This window comes from Grammomys surdaster, unplaced genomic scaffold (genome assembly GCF_004785775.1).
Source record: "Grammomys surdaster isolate TR1022 unplaced genomic scaffold, NIH_TR_1.0 147, whole genome shotgun sequence".
In the NCBI taxonomy this organism is placed as follows: domain Eukaryota; kingdom Metazoa; phylum Chordata; class Mammalia; order Rodentia; family Muridae; genus Grammomys; species Grammomys surdaster.
In genome coordinates this window covers 2,243,895-2,258,573 of record NW_021604605.1, presented here as the reverse complement: position 1 = coordinate 2,258,573, position 14,679 = coordinate 2,243,895, and the positions used below count along the sequence as shown (strand labels likewise).

The 14,679-nt window shown below is 36.1% G+C and overlaps 1 protein-coding gene across 5 annotated transcripts in view; it reads right to left on the bottom strand.

The window, feature by feature from the left end:
- Positions 1-286: 286 nt before the first annotated feature.
- Positions 287-14,679, bottom strand: part of Mbnl3 (muscleblind like splicing regulator 3) — a 94,116-nt gene continuing 79,723 nt past the window's right edge. For 3 of the 5 annotated variants that reach the window (XM_028764995.1, XM_028764994.1, XM_028764992.1), the window contains exons 6-7: positions 10,588-10,682; positions 7,222-7,800 (exon numbers count right to left, since the gene is read on the bottom strand). In XM_028764995.1, coding sequence (XP_028620828.1) covers positions 7,789-7,800; positions 10,588-10,682 — 107 coding nt within the window. In that variant the 3' untranslated portion in view covers positions 7,222-7,788. Of the gene's footprint in view, positions 7,801-10,587; positions 10,683-14,679 lie in introns of all 5 variants that reach the window. The other 2 variants (XM_028764991.1, XM_028764990.1) reach the window with 1 other exon arrangement.

Genomic DNA, 14,679 nt, shown 5'->3' with positions numbered 1-14,679 from the left:
CACAATATTATTTTCTGTTTCCTTTTACTAAAATGTAACCTTTTGTGTTGCTAACTACAATCTTATGGGGAAAATATATCAAAGAAAATGAATCTTCATCTACCTATCCCAAACTACTTACGTAATTTTGAAATAAACTTACTGTGTGCATGAAATGTAACACTGAGCTAAATCACAAACTTAAATTTTACATTACAGTTATTAATGTCAAGTTTTGTATACTAGAACATGAGTAACTTTTGACTGAATGTCTGTGTGAATATGGATTCATAAATGAAGACATAACCAAGGAATTTGCAAACTTTATTGAAAGAATAAAAAAGAAACATAAAAAGTAGCATACTAAAATGAGCTATATAATGAACACTTCTAGAGACAAACAGGCAATACAACACTGTAACTTGAGAAAGTCCAAACATCTGCAGTTGAGGGAATGAATTACTGCATTTGGGGACAAAATGCAGTTTTTACTTGTAAAATATTTTGGTCCTTACTTAAGTTTTAAATTGCTGCACAGGGCTAAGAAATTCTTATATTGCCATTTTCTGCCCAAAACAAATGCTTCCACATTCTACAGTCCAGATCATTGTTAGCAGAAGCTGTAAGTTACCCTTTTAAAATTACACAAAGGAGTAATCCAGCTCATCATGGTAAAGCAAAGTAAGTCACACAGGAGGCTCAGACGGGAGAATCAAATCATTTAAGGCCATCCAATTCGGACTGGTTTACACAATATAGTGAGACCTCACTTTCTTCAACATGGACTTCATTTTAATGATTTTAACTTGAGAGCAAAAGGCTCATTTTACATCTAAAGTAATATTAAGAAACTTATTTTGAAAAGGTTATCCCCAGCATCTAATGAAATGATGGTCATATCATCCACTCAACTGCTAGACACAAAAGACACAGCAACACAACAATTTGGTTTCCATCATTAACAGATAGCATCTGTATACAGAAATAAAGCTTTGGAACCATGCAGTTCTATGACAGAGTCTTAAGGTTGTATGTGTGTGGGGAAAAAGCTCACTTAATTCTAGCTCTTGCTACAGAGGTATTTTTAAAGTAACACAATGTCAAAGAGGGCTAGTGAGGATTCTTGTATTATCTATACAGAGTGGCAACTTATTTCAGACCAAAGCACTTTTCATTTTTTTAGGTACAATATAATTGAGGAAGGGTTATCTATAAACATACACTTTCTTTGGGATAAGCTAGACTTTGAATTCCAGTGAGTAATTCACCTACAGGCAAGGCAGAGGGGCTAGAAATTATAAATTTGTCAAACTGAATCCCAATTTATCTTTTAGCTTGAGTCACTTGCACTTGTTATACTTAATTCTCTCCTTTGTTTGAACGATTGAAATCCAGCCACCATGTTTAAGTTTCAGCATTGCACCAAGTGGCTGTGGGCATGCACATGTTATAAATTCGTTGGCTATCTTTTGGGATGCTTCAAGGCTCATCCCTACTAATTTATGGTTGATAGTTCTAGACATAAAATCTTATCACTGGCTAGTCATGGTGTTAGAGCGTTTGCATAGCACGCAAAGCCCTGGGCTGTATTCCCAACACCACCCACAAAAGTTCATCTTTCTATGCATTTTTATGACTTAGAGATTCACAAGGGAATGTCCACATAATGATGCTGGTTAAATAGTGAAATTAGGGGGGTAATAAGGCTGAAGTGGGCATTCTTAACTATAAAATGAATGTATGCTTACATTTCCTATTGGCTAAAACCAGCTACTCAGATTGTCAGGGTGTTTGTTGTATAGCCATACAACAAACTGACTTAGCGATCAGAAGCTGAGGGGAAAATAAAAGTACTTTTTAGCCAACTGGCCCTGAGCTACAGGATACATGTAAGGCTTGGGTTGTTTGTGGCTTTGGTCTGTTTTCTATCTTTCTCACTCTCTCTTCCCCCCTTTTTTTATTTTTGCAGTCCTGGGGATGGAACCCAGCACTTCACTCATCCAGGCAAGTGCTGTACTAATGAGCTATGGCTGCAGATCTAGGTATATGTCTCCAAGAGTGTTAGCAGTGTATGAAAAGTAACATTTCACAACAACTCCCCTTAGCCTAGGATGAGGTTCCTCTTTAGTGTGAAAGACACCTGCCTCAAGATGGGAAGGATTCAAAGTGATGGTCCATCCCTTAACCTTTCAAACTTCCAACTTTGCTAAGCCTCAGTGCCTTGGAGGACAACCAGAAGACTCCTTGGCTATCTGCAAGTGTGGAGTGAAAGCAGGCAGAGTAAGTTAAATTGACATTGCCTTTCCAGTGTCTACCTTATGTAAGATTTGGGCTGGTTCACTTCTGTTTAGTTAAAACATTAACAATTTATCACTTAAATCCACATTAATTGATATAAGAATTAACTACGAAGGATGAAACCTGTTGTAATTAGATTTGAGAGTAACTACCTTGTAATATACAGAGTATATTTTTCTGCTTTCTATAATTGGAAAAAAGAAAATCTCTGCTGGGTACCTTATCATATATGCTTGAGCGTGTGTGTGTGTGTGTGTGTGTATGTGTGTGTGTGTGTGTGTGTGTTTACAGTGGGAGTTAATTCAAAAAGGAAATCATCCTTGCTAGTAGCCTTACGAAAAGAAGTGCTTTGTATTCTGACTCAGTGCTGTTAGGAGGCTCTGGCATTTGGTAGCAGTCTGAGCTTCTGGTGAGCTGTAGCAAGCTAGCCAGCCTCCACAACAATACTTCAACACGACGCTTGTACTAATTCTTAGAGCCTCAGAAAGCACTCTCACTAACTTTCCTCTATCACCACAGACTTCTTAAATTGTCAAAAGCTCCAAGGATTGCGTTCATGGACTATGTACATAAGTGCAAAAAAAAAAAAAACTGGGTCTCACACATTCGCACCCTAACTGAGACAGTCAGGTAACTGCAGCATATGTCTCTTAAACACTGTTCAGGGGCCCTTCTATAGGATCTTTATAGGTGGCTTCAAAAAATGAGTTAATCTCAAAATGTTTACGTATGCTTTAATCCTCACATATAGTTTATGTGAATAAATCCAGAAAATAGAATCTTTTTATAACTACAGATACTACATGAATAGATAATTTTGAATAAAATTGTGAAAAAAGGCCAGGTAATATCTATGTCAAGCTTCTTCTGGTGTCAAAATACTGTAGAATAACCCTATCCATGCAATAAATTCTTTAAACTATAAAGCCTGATTCTAGAATCCATGTGTTATAAACTTTTTTTTGGACAAAAAACTACATGAGGACACAAATTCAGCTTTCACATGGAACACAGGACTTCAAAAACATCATCAGTTTTCTGAGTTTTGAGCTGTACCTTCAATATGTTTGCAGTGTCATGAACTACATATAGCTTACACATAAAAGTTTTACATGCATAAATGTCTAAAGGTAGCCATGTTGTAGTTTTGTTGCCAAAGTAACAACTAAATATATTTAGCTGACATCTATCATTTGTGTACAATGCTAAATTTGTTCTTGAATTGTGAACTGTAGAGAGCAGTTATGGACTGTATCTATATTGAATTATGTTACGGTGTCAGTTTAGAGCCTACAGAGATGGTCTGAATATATGTTGTAAAAACTTAAACATTCTCTAACTCTCCTTCAAAATTAAACTCATTAGTTAGTTAGATATAAAAATGTAGTACAATGAAAACCTTAAAAACTAACAATAAGTAAAACAAAAACATGGCACCAATTAGTGACTTGGTACTCAGAGCCTGTATTTGTAATTACATTTACAGTTTGATTAGACTATCTGCTAAACTTTCAAAAGAAAAAAAAACCTAAACTCTCTTATCTGCTATTTTATTCTACTACCACTGATAGGCTCTGGTAAAATTAGGCCACTATCTTATTAAATCGACAAATCAAAACTTGGAATCAAATCTACCAAATGAATCAAAATAAAATCAGACAACCCCCTCTCCATGTCCATTTCAGTGAAATGTAGAAGAGCTTTTCTTTTCTTAAGGTGGAAAGAGAACTAAGTTACTAATATTCTTCACGCCACAGCCTATCCCCCAGACTGCCAGATCTTAGAAAACCTCTGCTGCAGTTCGTCTAAGGGCATCCTTACCAACACCAAAGACAAAGAAGATAACCAACTGGCATTCCAAGTAGCGCATGAGTGGCCTCAGCAGCCTCTTTCATCTCCTACAATGTACTACAGCTGCTGTCCCTTCCTCACACAGCACTGTCTAACTGCTCATGCTGTTTAAAATGAACTGAAGTACAAAATACTACGTTCATTTGGTTCCTGCTGAGAGTTGAGAGCAGGTGCTGGTTTCTTTCTGAAATGGAGATCAGGTGAGTTGAGGGTTCTCATGAGTGGACACAGCTGAGTGTCATAGGCCAACAATTATGGCAAGATCAAAATATTTTCGGATGCTCAGAGATGGACAGACAAGCAAAACTGATGGGCTAGCAAGCAGACTGCTTTCAGGACTAGATGAAAATTGAAGATTAATTTAGAAAAGACAAATGAAAAGTATTTGCTAGGTGTGGATTCATGCTCCAATTTCAAAAGTAAACACTGTATTGAAATAGCAATTGTATGAATCCATTTGATTTCATTCTAGTCCCTACTCATTGTGGTCTCCTAGTGGTTTTTGTAAAAACTGAAATTACTAAGCTCTCCTTAAATGACAAGTTTAGATTGCTTATTTGTAGATTTGACACATTTTATCCAAGTTTCAGAGTTCTTGCAAATTTTGGCAAAAGGCTGACAAGATGGACAAAGCCAATAATTTTGGAGAAATCAAAATAGAGGCCATGGTAAAACACAAAGACTAAAAACTTCTAACTAGAAATCACAACTGATTAGAATTTGGTTTATATACAAGCAATTCGGTCAATTTTTGTTTAGAGTCACTGATTCGTTGTGACTGGTCTTGTTAACTCAATTTATAGTCAAATGACTTGTCTCTTCTTCAATTAGGTCATTAGTCATTGCACAATTAGAGTGCCATCTTAAAGTTTCATTTCCCTCAAAACTCCTTTCAAATTGATCAAAATGTTCGAGTCTTGAGCTTGCTTTCTTAAACTTCACGTACATTGCAACTTTTAAAATGCTAACACTTAGATTATAGGGAACTCATCGCACTAAAAAGACAACTACCCTGAATATTCCTGACTGAATCTCTTCCTAAATATAAGTCAGCATTAACATCTTCCAGTGCTCAGAGCAACATGAGTACAACTCTACGCTAAGGTCATCATCCACATACATCTTGGTCAAAAGTTTAAAAAGTTAAACGAGATAGTATGTTGCACCAAACTGTCAAACTACAGAAAGTTCATTTTGCACAAAACATTCTCATATCCATTAATAACTACATCTAGACTAGCTCAGGTACATTCTTCCTGGAATTACGATGTTAGAAAACAGAAACATAGTGGTTCAAAGAGCCCACAGGTAAAAAGACAGACAACTCTCAATCGCTTAGTTGCAGGCAATAGTTAACAAAGGGCAGAGGATTAATATAAAAACAAGACTACTTAGAAATCACTGGTGACCAGGATTCACCTGGATAATTAAGATCAATGGGATACCAACCACCAGAGATAATTTTGCTTTTTAAAAATTCTGAGCCAATCTGATCTGCTTTGAGTTGGAGTCTCAAACGTTCCAAGAAAGATGTACAAAGGGAGAACAACTGGTTCCCATAATGGCTAGGCAGCCTTAGGCAAGCCACAGTCTGGTTCTCTGTTTTACCAACTGTGGAAAAAGGCAATAATAAAGTCTTTGCCAATGCCATTGTTCTGCAAATCAATCCAAGTACCTGTCTTATGGTATCCCAAATAGTTTCTCTTTCCTCATGAATTTCACGAAGAAAAACAACTGCTAGACATAAAAAAATTTGATTTTATGCTTTCCAGTGGGAGAATATATATTAAGTACAAAATATTCAATTTACCTAGGCTTTTGGAAAATATGTTTCTTCCCTCTTATAACAATAGTAATGTTTATAACTTTGTAGAGTAGAAGAGGTACACTATATGTCACGGAAATAGATGGATTACTATATTTGTAGATTATTTCCTAAGTATTAGTAAGAAGAATTCACACCACACCTCCATGGGCCATTGCTATTCTCTATTAACCAAAGGATGCTAAAACTGACTAATTTTTAAACACACACAAAGGTAAGTAAGTTCAGATGTGACAAAAACAGATTTGGTTCTGAGACAAAATTGGACAAATCATTGCCCCCCTCCCAACACAAAAAACCCTCTGATGTTAAACGTTTTGGCAGAGAAACACTTGTCAATATAGCACAAATGCTTGCTACTTCACTGCTGCTTTTAGAAAAACTGGAAACTCTGCTAAACTAAACTGAAAGACAATCGCAGAACCCTTTTCTAGGTCTTTTGCACATTCCAAGTCATTTGAAATCTCTCCCTGCCCCCATTCCTGCCATTTCCCTAAATCTGTACTCAGCCTCCTTCTGTGATCAATAGAAAAGATGGTCCATTTGGGGAGGTAAGGCCTCATTTGGAAACAATTTTCTTTCACCTGGACTGACTTTTGCTAGACTGCGTCTTACTTATTATTCAAAGAATAGTGAAAAGAGCATGAGCCATTTGCATTTGGAAAACAGCATTTGTGCAAAAGGTTACAATGCAAAGGTTTTACACACTTTCTGCCAGTACATAAAAACTGTCTCCACACCCACATCTCTCTGCTTGATTTTCAACATATGATTAGCATACCTTTAAACTAGTAAGTACCAGTTTCTCAGCTGAAGATGACAAATGGCTCAAATTTAGACACTCAAGCTGAGAAAAAGGATTCCTGTGACACGATAAATGTAATGGCTACTCTCCATAATTTTATACATGCTAAGAAATTTATTAGAATGTGAACGCTTGATTCTCAAATTATTTAAGAGGAATGGTTTGAGGTTAACATTTGAACTTTCCTATCGCATGTAGGCATGTATTTTTCTTTTTAAAAAATTTAGTATATTATTGACTATGCAAGGTCAGATCTACAGGTAAAATTCTATACATGAACAGATTTTGTGCATACTCAGAAATGAGACCTTTAAAATGTATGCCTACAGAAACTTACAGAAATGCTTTAAAGAGGGCATATTACCATGAACCTGTTATATTTTTCAATCACATATAGTTCTGTTCCCCACTCATGACATTCTAATTGAATCAAACACCATGTATAAACAAGAAAACACTATAGCATGGGAAAGCTAAGCAGAACCCAATTTAATACAATATACCAACAGAGGAAATGGTAAATGGGAAAAATCAGTTACATTCTACATCAATCTTATAGACTATCTTGTAAACAGAATAGTAAGGTAACACTTCAAAAACAGAATTTATCCACCAAGAGTATACAGTAAGCCTGCAGTACACTGTGCAAGTTCATTTAGCATAAATCATTACTGGAAAGAAGTCACAAAATTTTATGGTTATATTCAATATGGTAATTCATATCAGATGGAAAATTCATGTAATATGGATCTGATAATTCATATACATGACAAAGCTGTATGGTTGTATTCTGTATGCTAATTCATATACAATTAATCCATATTAGGTAACACATAGTGGTTAATTTTCTACTTGCTTTAGCATCTCCACAGATTTTTAAAATTTGAACTTGTCAACAGGTATGTGTTTTAATATATTGACTGCACCATGCTTATTGTTGTGTTGGTACAAGAGGACATACGAGAATACATATAGAAAGGCCACATGGAGTTTCTTGTTGAGAGATTCTGATACTCTGTAACTCTGCTGCTCAATATTTCAACTGAAATAGAAAACAAAACAAGAGAGTCAGTAAGAAGCACTGAAGGATTATTGAACAAGGTGTCAGGTCTCCTGACACAAGTTCTTATTCCACATCTATATATGAACTAATAAGCCAAGATATTCCCCACTCTGAATTTCAGACCCTCTGCGACAGTGGGCTAATGCAAACAATCACTAAACAGACACATTGCTGGGATAGTCTATGGGAGGTTCCAACGGTGGGCCATATTTAAGGTGTTATCTATATTATACCAAAATTTTTGCTCATCACCTAAATATTGGTTCATCTCATTTAAAAGACATGTACCTTCAAAATGTACTTCATACCAAACACCTTGAAAAGGTCCAATAGTAAACAAAGCATTACACTTTTATCTGAATATCTTATACCCTTGCAGAAATATCCTGAGTAAGCCATATACTATTATACAAAGTGACAGTTTTGATCTTCAAAGAAAATCTCCACACCTGGTACACATGAACATGATTATTCTCTGCCAAATACCTCATTTTCCAAAGGAATCAAGTAGAAAAAAATAATTCTTTCCTAACATATTTTATGTAAACTAATTATATTTGAATTTTCTTTACCTTGATGTGTAGCACCCTATAAGGGCTTAGCAAGCATTGGACAAACCTCCATTGTCATGCTTTCCCAAGTTGCTATTCCAAATAACACCTGCCAAATGATTCTAACTTCCAGCTCCTTCAGTTTTTCCATGTTGTTTTAAAACATTCCTTATGACTGGGGGAATCTGCTTATCTAGCGTACAATAGCTGGGGGCTTTGTCTGAAACAATATTAGGGACCTATTGCTGGGAGATGGGAAGCCAGGGCAGCAGCAAGCATATCAGATACATCCTTCAACCAAATGCCAGGCTGTAGGTGGGAGACATTTAAGCTTGCTACACTGACAATGCAATTCCAAACAGGTTCACGTGTTAGATGTCTAGGGTTCTTATGTATCTTCAACAAACATGCTCCACAGGAATAATCCCCTAGATTTACGTATGTGATGCTAATGGTCCCTGATCTAGGCAAAGTAGAGGTCAAGGGTTAAGGGTGGGAAAAGAATAAAAATTATTATTAGATCACTAAATTATTTTGTATGTCATTCAAACTTCAAAACAGCTGGAGCAATTCTACTTGAGGTACATGGGATGCAACACCTTGCGACATACAGAAAAGAGCCCAGCTTTGTATACTGATTCAGAAAGAAACAGCACTCACTGTCTTTAAAATAATATTATCAGTCAAATTCTGACAAAGTTACTTTTGTTTGCTTTAACAACAACAAAAAAATCAAGTTAAAGCTTAAAGAATTGAGCTGGGTGTCCTTGTGCACGCCTTTGAGTCCAGTATTTGGAAGGCAAAGGCTGTCACATCTCAGAGTTTTTAGGGCATCTTGGTCTACAGAGTGAGTTCTAGGACAGCCAGGCCTACACAGAGAAATCTTGTTGTGAAAAGAACAACGGAATCTTAAAGAATTAAAATTCAAATGTGATTTGTACTTTTGGCTGAAAAAAAAAATCTTGCCCCTTTGAAAAATAGAAAACATTGAGTATGTAAAGTCATTAGAAAAATAGAGCAACAGCTGTTATCACATCAAAAAGTTCATCTCTTCTTTCTCATAGTTCAGTTTGGAAATTTGAATGCACAGTCAAACTCATGTTATAAGCAACGTCTTTAAAGAAAAATGTTCCCTAAACCTTAGCAAATTCAACTGTGTAAATAAAAGATACAACCTACGAATAACATCTATTAATACTTAAAGAAGCTTACTGTTCTATTGGTAACTTCTACATCTGTGAAACAAACATGTTCCTATTCAGCTCATCTACTGATAATTGGGGCATCTACAGTAGTAAAAATATTGTAGATTACAATGGTGTCTTGGGAGAATTCCGTTTATTTTGTTCATTGCTTGAGTTTGGTGCATCAATAACAATGATTAGTTTCAGAGAAAACTTTACGTTTACTATTTCCACCGTGTCAACTTTGCAGAGCACAGGTTGGTGTGTGGTTTATTCACTGAATGAATGCTGTGTGCGTCATAGTTATCATGCTTGAAATTTATGCAGCTGACCGGGGGCAAGCCATGACTTTAATGAGGCGGAACCGGCAGCACTGTATTCAGTAGCTTTTGTATTAATTACCTCCTAATGTCAAGATTCCCTAAATATTGGTCATCTGCCTGTGACTCTGCCTGAAAAACTAAGCCAAATGAAAATCAAAACAACACAAACACATCTAATGTCTCCATGAGAAGGGATTTCTGATGTAATCACTGGGTGAAAATAAGGATGTACATTCTTTGGAAAGAAATATGATAGCATGCCTTTTTTCTCACCCAGTGGAACTGCAAGTTAGGGTGATGTGTTTACTAAATCAAAGTCCAAACACAATAACCAAAAAAGAAGAGGGGGTAGTAAAATAAGTTTTCCTCTTGATCAGGATGAAAAAGCATTTCAGACATATTCAGTACAGCATATACATTTTGAGGACTGGTGTGGTAGCAATAATTTGATATGGAATAACACGAATAACATCTGCTTACCAATTAACAATGAGTAAGCATGCTGCCAATTTAACTCTGAGATGAGTAGAAAACCACATACAGTACCCAAATTATACATAAAAAAATAAAAGTTCCACACCTAATGACTGGTCAAGAAACACATAAGCATATGGACCAATAAATCTCACCAATCCAAAAGGCATATACAGTGCCTTTTCAGCATGTTGTGGTTATCTAGGTCTGAACAGATGAAATAAATGGCCAAACCTGATTGCCTGTAGTTGTTGGAACGTAGGGAACGTTGCTGGCAGGTGGTGTTGCTGCAGACACAGTGGAAGGTGTAGCACCGTGCATCATGGGCACTTGCAGTAGGAAATCATGGAAGTGACACATGGAAGGGTGAAGCATTTATACAACCATGACAGATACGATGGAATGGGGTGTAGTAGATATTCCAGCAACAAGCCATGTGACATCATCATGATGGGTACACACCAGGGTGCAGCATGCAACCAGAGTCAGTGCAAAGCAGCACAGCATGGAATGGAGGAAAATTTCAAAAGAGAAAAAGGGGAAAGCCAATTATAGACACAATTAATGAAACAGAGCCATTCTTAACATTTTGAGCAAAATAACATTGTAGTGGATTCAAAGGGCTGAACTTTCAGGAACTAATGAAGGCATATGAAAAAAATCTGCTGTTACCAGGGCTACCTATTAAAGCTAGTTAAGCAGACAAGTCACTGGGTTGCACAGTCAAATTTAATTAAGGAATTGTCGACTGGTGTTTGGGTTCACTGACAAGTTCTGTAACTCGATTTTCTTGTACAAATGGCAGTTTTATGTGTACTTACCTGATCTGCATATAAAAGAACAGGGGTTCTGTTGATAAGTATGTAGTAGAAGAGCAAGTATGATGAAAACAATGGAGTATGTATTCAGTTTGCTAAGTTCCTTGGACATTTTTAACTATTTCAAATATACAAGTGCTTTGTAGTAAATCTTGCCTTCGCAGCAAATATTAGATCCCCAATGGCTAGCAGCTGCAAAATCTCTTTGGGGATGTTTTTCTTTGCTTTGCTACTTTCACTTTCAAAGCCTTTGGATGCTTTTCTAATTTCCAGATTATTTTGGAAAGTCAAGCAGAGAATTAATGTGTGAATGGGAAGCATACACATATAATGACTTGTCGTGTCTACCTCAGTCAAATTCAGAGTTTCTGACAGTGTACTGACAAAGTGAATGCCCTCCAAACAGTAACAGAAACTCCTTTTATCCATCTCTGGCTACTTATTTCCTACTGCTATCTTTCCTTGTCTCACGTGCTAATTCTAAAACCACTCATGTTTTTCTCATTGGAAGTGCAGCAACAGTGCCAAAACATGCAATTGCATTCAGAAGCAGAGCTTTGAAAGGGAAAGGACAAGGAGCAGCCCCAAGAAGCAGGTCACAAAATGTTGAAAACAGAGACACAGTTCTCAAACCTGCAGAAGTCAGTTCTTCCCCTTAGATTCATAGAATATTCCTGTTAGTATCAAGGTAATGTTAATTCCTACAGGGGGACAGCTAATCCTTCAATAACAGGCCTCATTCATGCCTTTGACAAGGTTGCAATCTTGTGTTGCTTCTATGTGGTCATCATTTTCCCCTTTCCTTCTTATTTCAATGATCTCACACATAACCTTTAGTCCACCAGTGGGGTGGAGATCAAGTTGTGAGAATTCTGTAAAGTGAGAGGAACTTGGGTGTTAGGAGATGCTAAGATGTGTTCTGAATCATACTTTTAAAAAACATAATTTTTCATGATCTGTTCCTGGTTCCTAGGAACTCCAATGGCTTTTTCATTTTCTTTTCTATTAGTGAAATACAAAATGGCTTAGGGAAGGCTACGAACTGTGGTGGTGGTGGCTAACTACAGAATTCCTGTGTAACTGATTGTTTCACTTGATGTTAGCCAAAAGGCAGAGAGGATGTGACTGGAAATTTCAAATTGCACAATTACCCCCAACTCACTTTTGAAATGACTCGGCTGTGCCTAATTTCTGGGCAGATGATGCTTCCTTCTTGGATGCTATAGAATCTATCACAGAACACTGCAGGATGTTCTAACTTTGCTTAAGTCACCCTTTCTCAACATCTGTGTAATGAATACATTACACTATAAGGAGAACTTTGGGAGGAGATTGTTTTATTGTAGTTTATAAATTCTACATTAGAAATTTATTTTTAAAATAATAGTTAGAAGGGCCAGAAAAAAATCATCTAGTTTCAGTATGGAAGGAAATATTTAAAAAAATATTTCACTTGCTATTTTTAGGAAAGAAATGAAAATGGCAGGATTAGAATTTAGCTACAGTGGCAACCTACTAGACCTGAGAAATGGGTCTACTTTGATTGCACAAAGCACCATAGGACCCCCTACGTACCAGAACATGTCCACTCACATCATTTTGTGATTTCATAGTCACAGCAGAAAGACGGTTTTAGGTTAGAGAAAGTGAGATTTTTTTTTTTTTTTGTACAAAACCTACCAAAAGTTGAAGCGGGAGTCATGCACAGTATTGGCCCTGTACACCGTGCAGAAAAGCGTGGAAAGTAAAGAAAAGAGAGATTTCATTATTAAGGTCTTATAGATAGAAGGGGACTTTAACTCCAAAGACAGTTTCTGCATTATTAGTTCATCAGCACACGCAAATCAGTAATCACCCATGCTCATAATTACAGATTAGATTTAAGACCACAGACCTAGATAATAAAAGTAATTCAGAGGTTAAATAAGAACTTTATGTTTTCTTTAAAGGAATAATCTCACTTAAATATTTATTCTAGGCAAATATACTGTCAAACTTTATTCATAAAAGGAAAACTTTTGTTTACTATACACATTCTCTTAAAGGTATGCTTCAGAATTCACGTCTTTTGCCTTTTGTTGTTGTTAGAGAATTAATCTATTAAAAATGTGTCCCTCACCTCACTGAAACTGAGGAGTAGTCTCTTTGGCAATTGACGTTCCGTTAAGGGGGTGTCTCAGTTAAATTAGCTTTAAGGTTTGCTATTAATTCAGGGAAGCAGATTGGGGAGATTTCTTGAACATTTATATACTTGAGTTTTGAGACAGTGAATTTGAGGATGGCTTCCCATCTAATATTTAGCTAGTCCAATCTTGAGTAAGTTTCTTGAGTATTTGGGATTATGGCCATGCAACTAAAACTAGGTTTTAATATGTGTCAAATTTGGCAAAACAAATGTCTAACTTCTATATTCAGTCACTCTAAAATTGAAAAGAAAACCTGGAATGAACAATGTAAATTTTTCCACACTCAACCATCCCTGGCTGGACCTTCTGGGCCACCAAAATAATTCTATAGTTATGAAAAAAAAACCCTGAAAAGTAGCCAAGATGGGGTGATCTGATGTAGATGGATATTGCATTGATTGCTGAAAAAACAGAAAGCTACTTCAAAACCGTATGGGTTTTCTCTTTTACCTTGTGGCATTACATATTTTTCTTTAGATTTGGAAGAAAAGTCTACATCATTAGACATAAATTGTCACTCTTTCTAAGTGACAGAAATATGTCAAAGAACTTCATTTTCATCTCCAGAAACTATTATATAAATGTATTGTGTTTGCCTTATAAATGGTGACCAGATGAGTGACTGTAGTCAATAACTGAACACTGTTATTTTAATGGCTCCCTTCACAATGAGCTAACTGATCAAGTTATTAATTTCCTGATGTCTAAGTATATAATGCTATTTGTCAGGCATGGTTATATAATTTATAAGTCTTATAAAATGGTTTTAAAGCAAATGATACTTTCATTTATTAAGGTATTTTTTTAAGAGAAAAATCCCACAACTTTCTGGCAGTGGTAGAGATGAAATCCAAGGCTAGACAGGCTTTCCATTACTCCACACATCCCCAACTCCTTATTTTCACTTAAAAATAGTTTCTGAGAGTCAGAGGCTGAAACAACCTGTTTTAATATAGACCATATATTTACTATAAACTTAAGGGTTTAAAAATTTCTGACTGTTATATCATTGTTATATGGACCACAAAATTTACAATATGGAAGGTGGAAAATTCTTTTGACCGATAATTACTATCTGTGAAATAATAACTAAGAGTCAAGACATTAGCTCAGATTAAACCAAGTGCATCAACCTGTAGAAGCACAAAGTCAAAAGAAATGCCAAAAAAGAAAAATATTAACATCTTTCTTCCGTTCATTTCAAGCTATTCATTTCCAAAATCATGTTATTCTAGATAATAGCAAATCGAAAGCAATAGCTTTACTTTACTTATAGTCAAAATACATAGTGACAGTCCCCCAACAAAGCCCTTTGGAAGGGG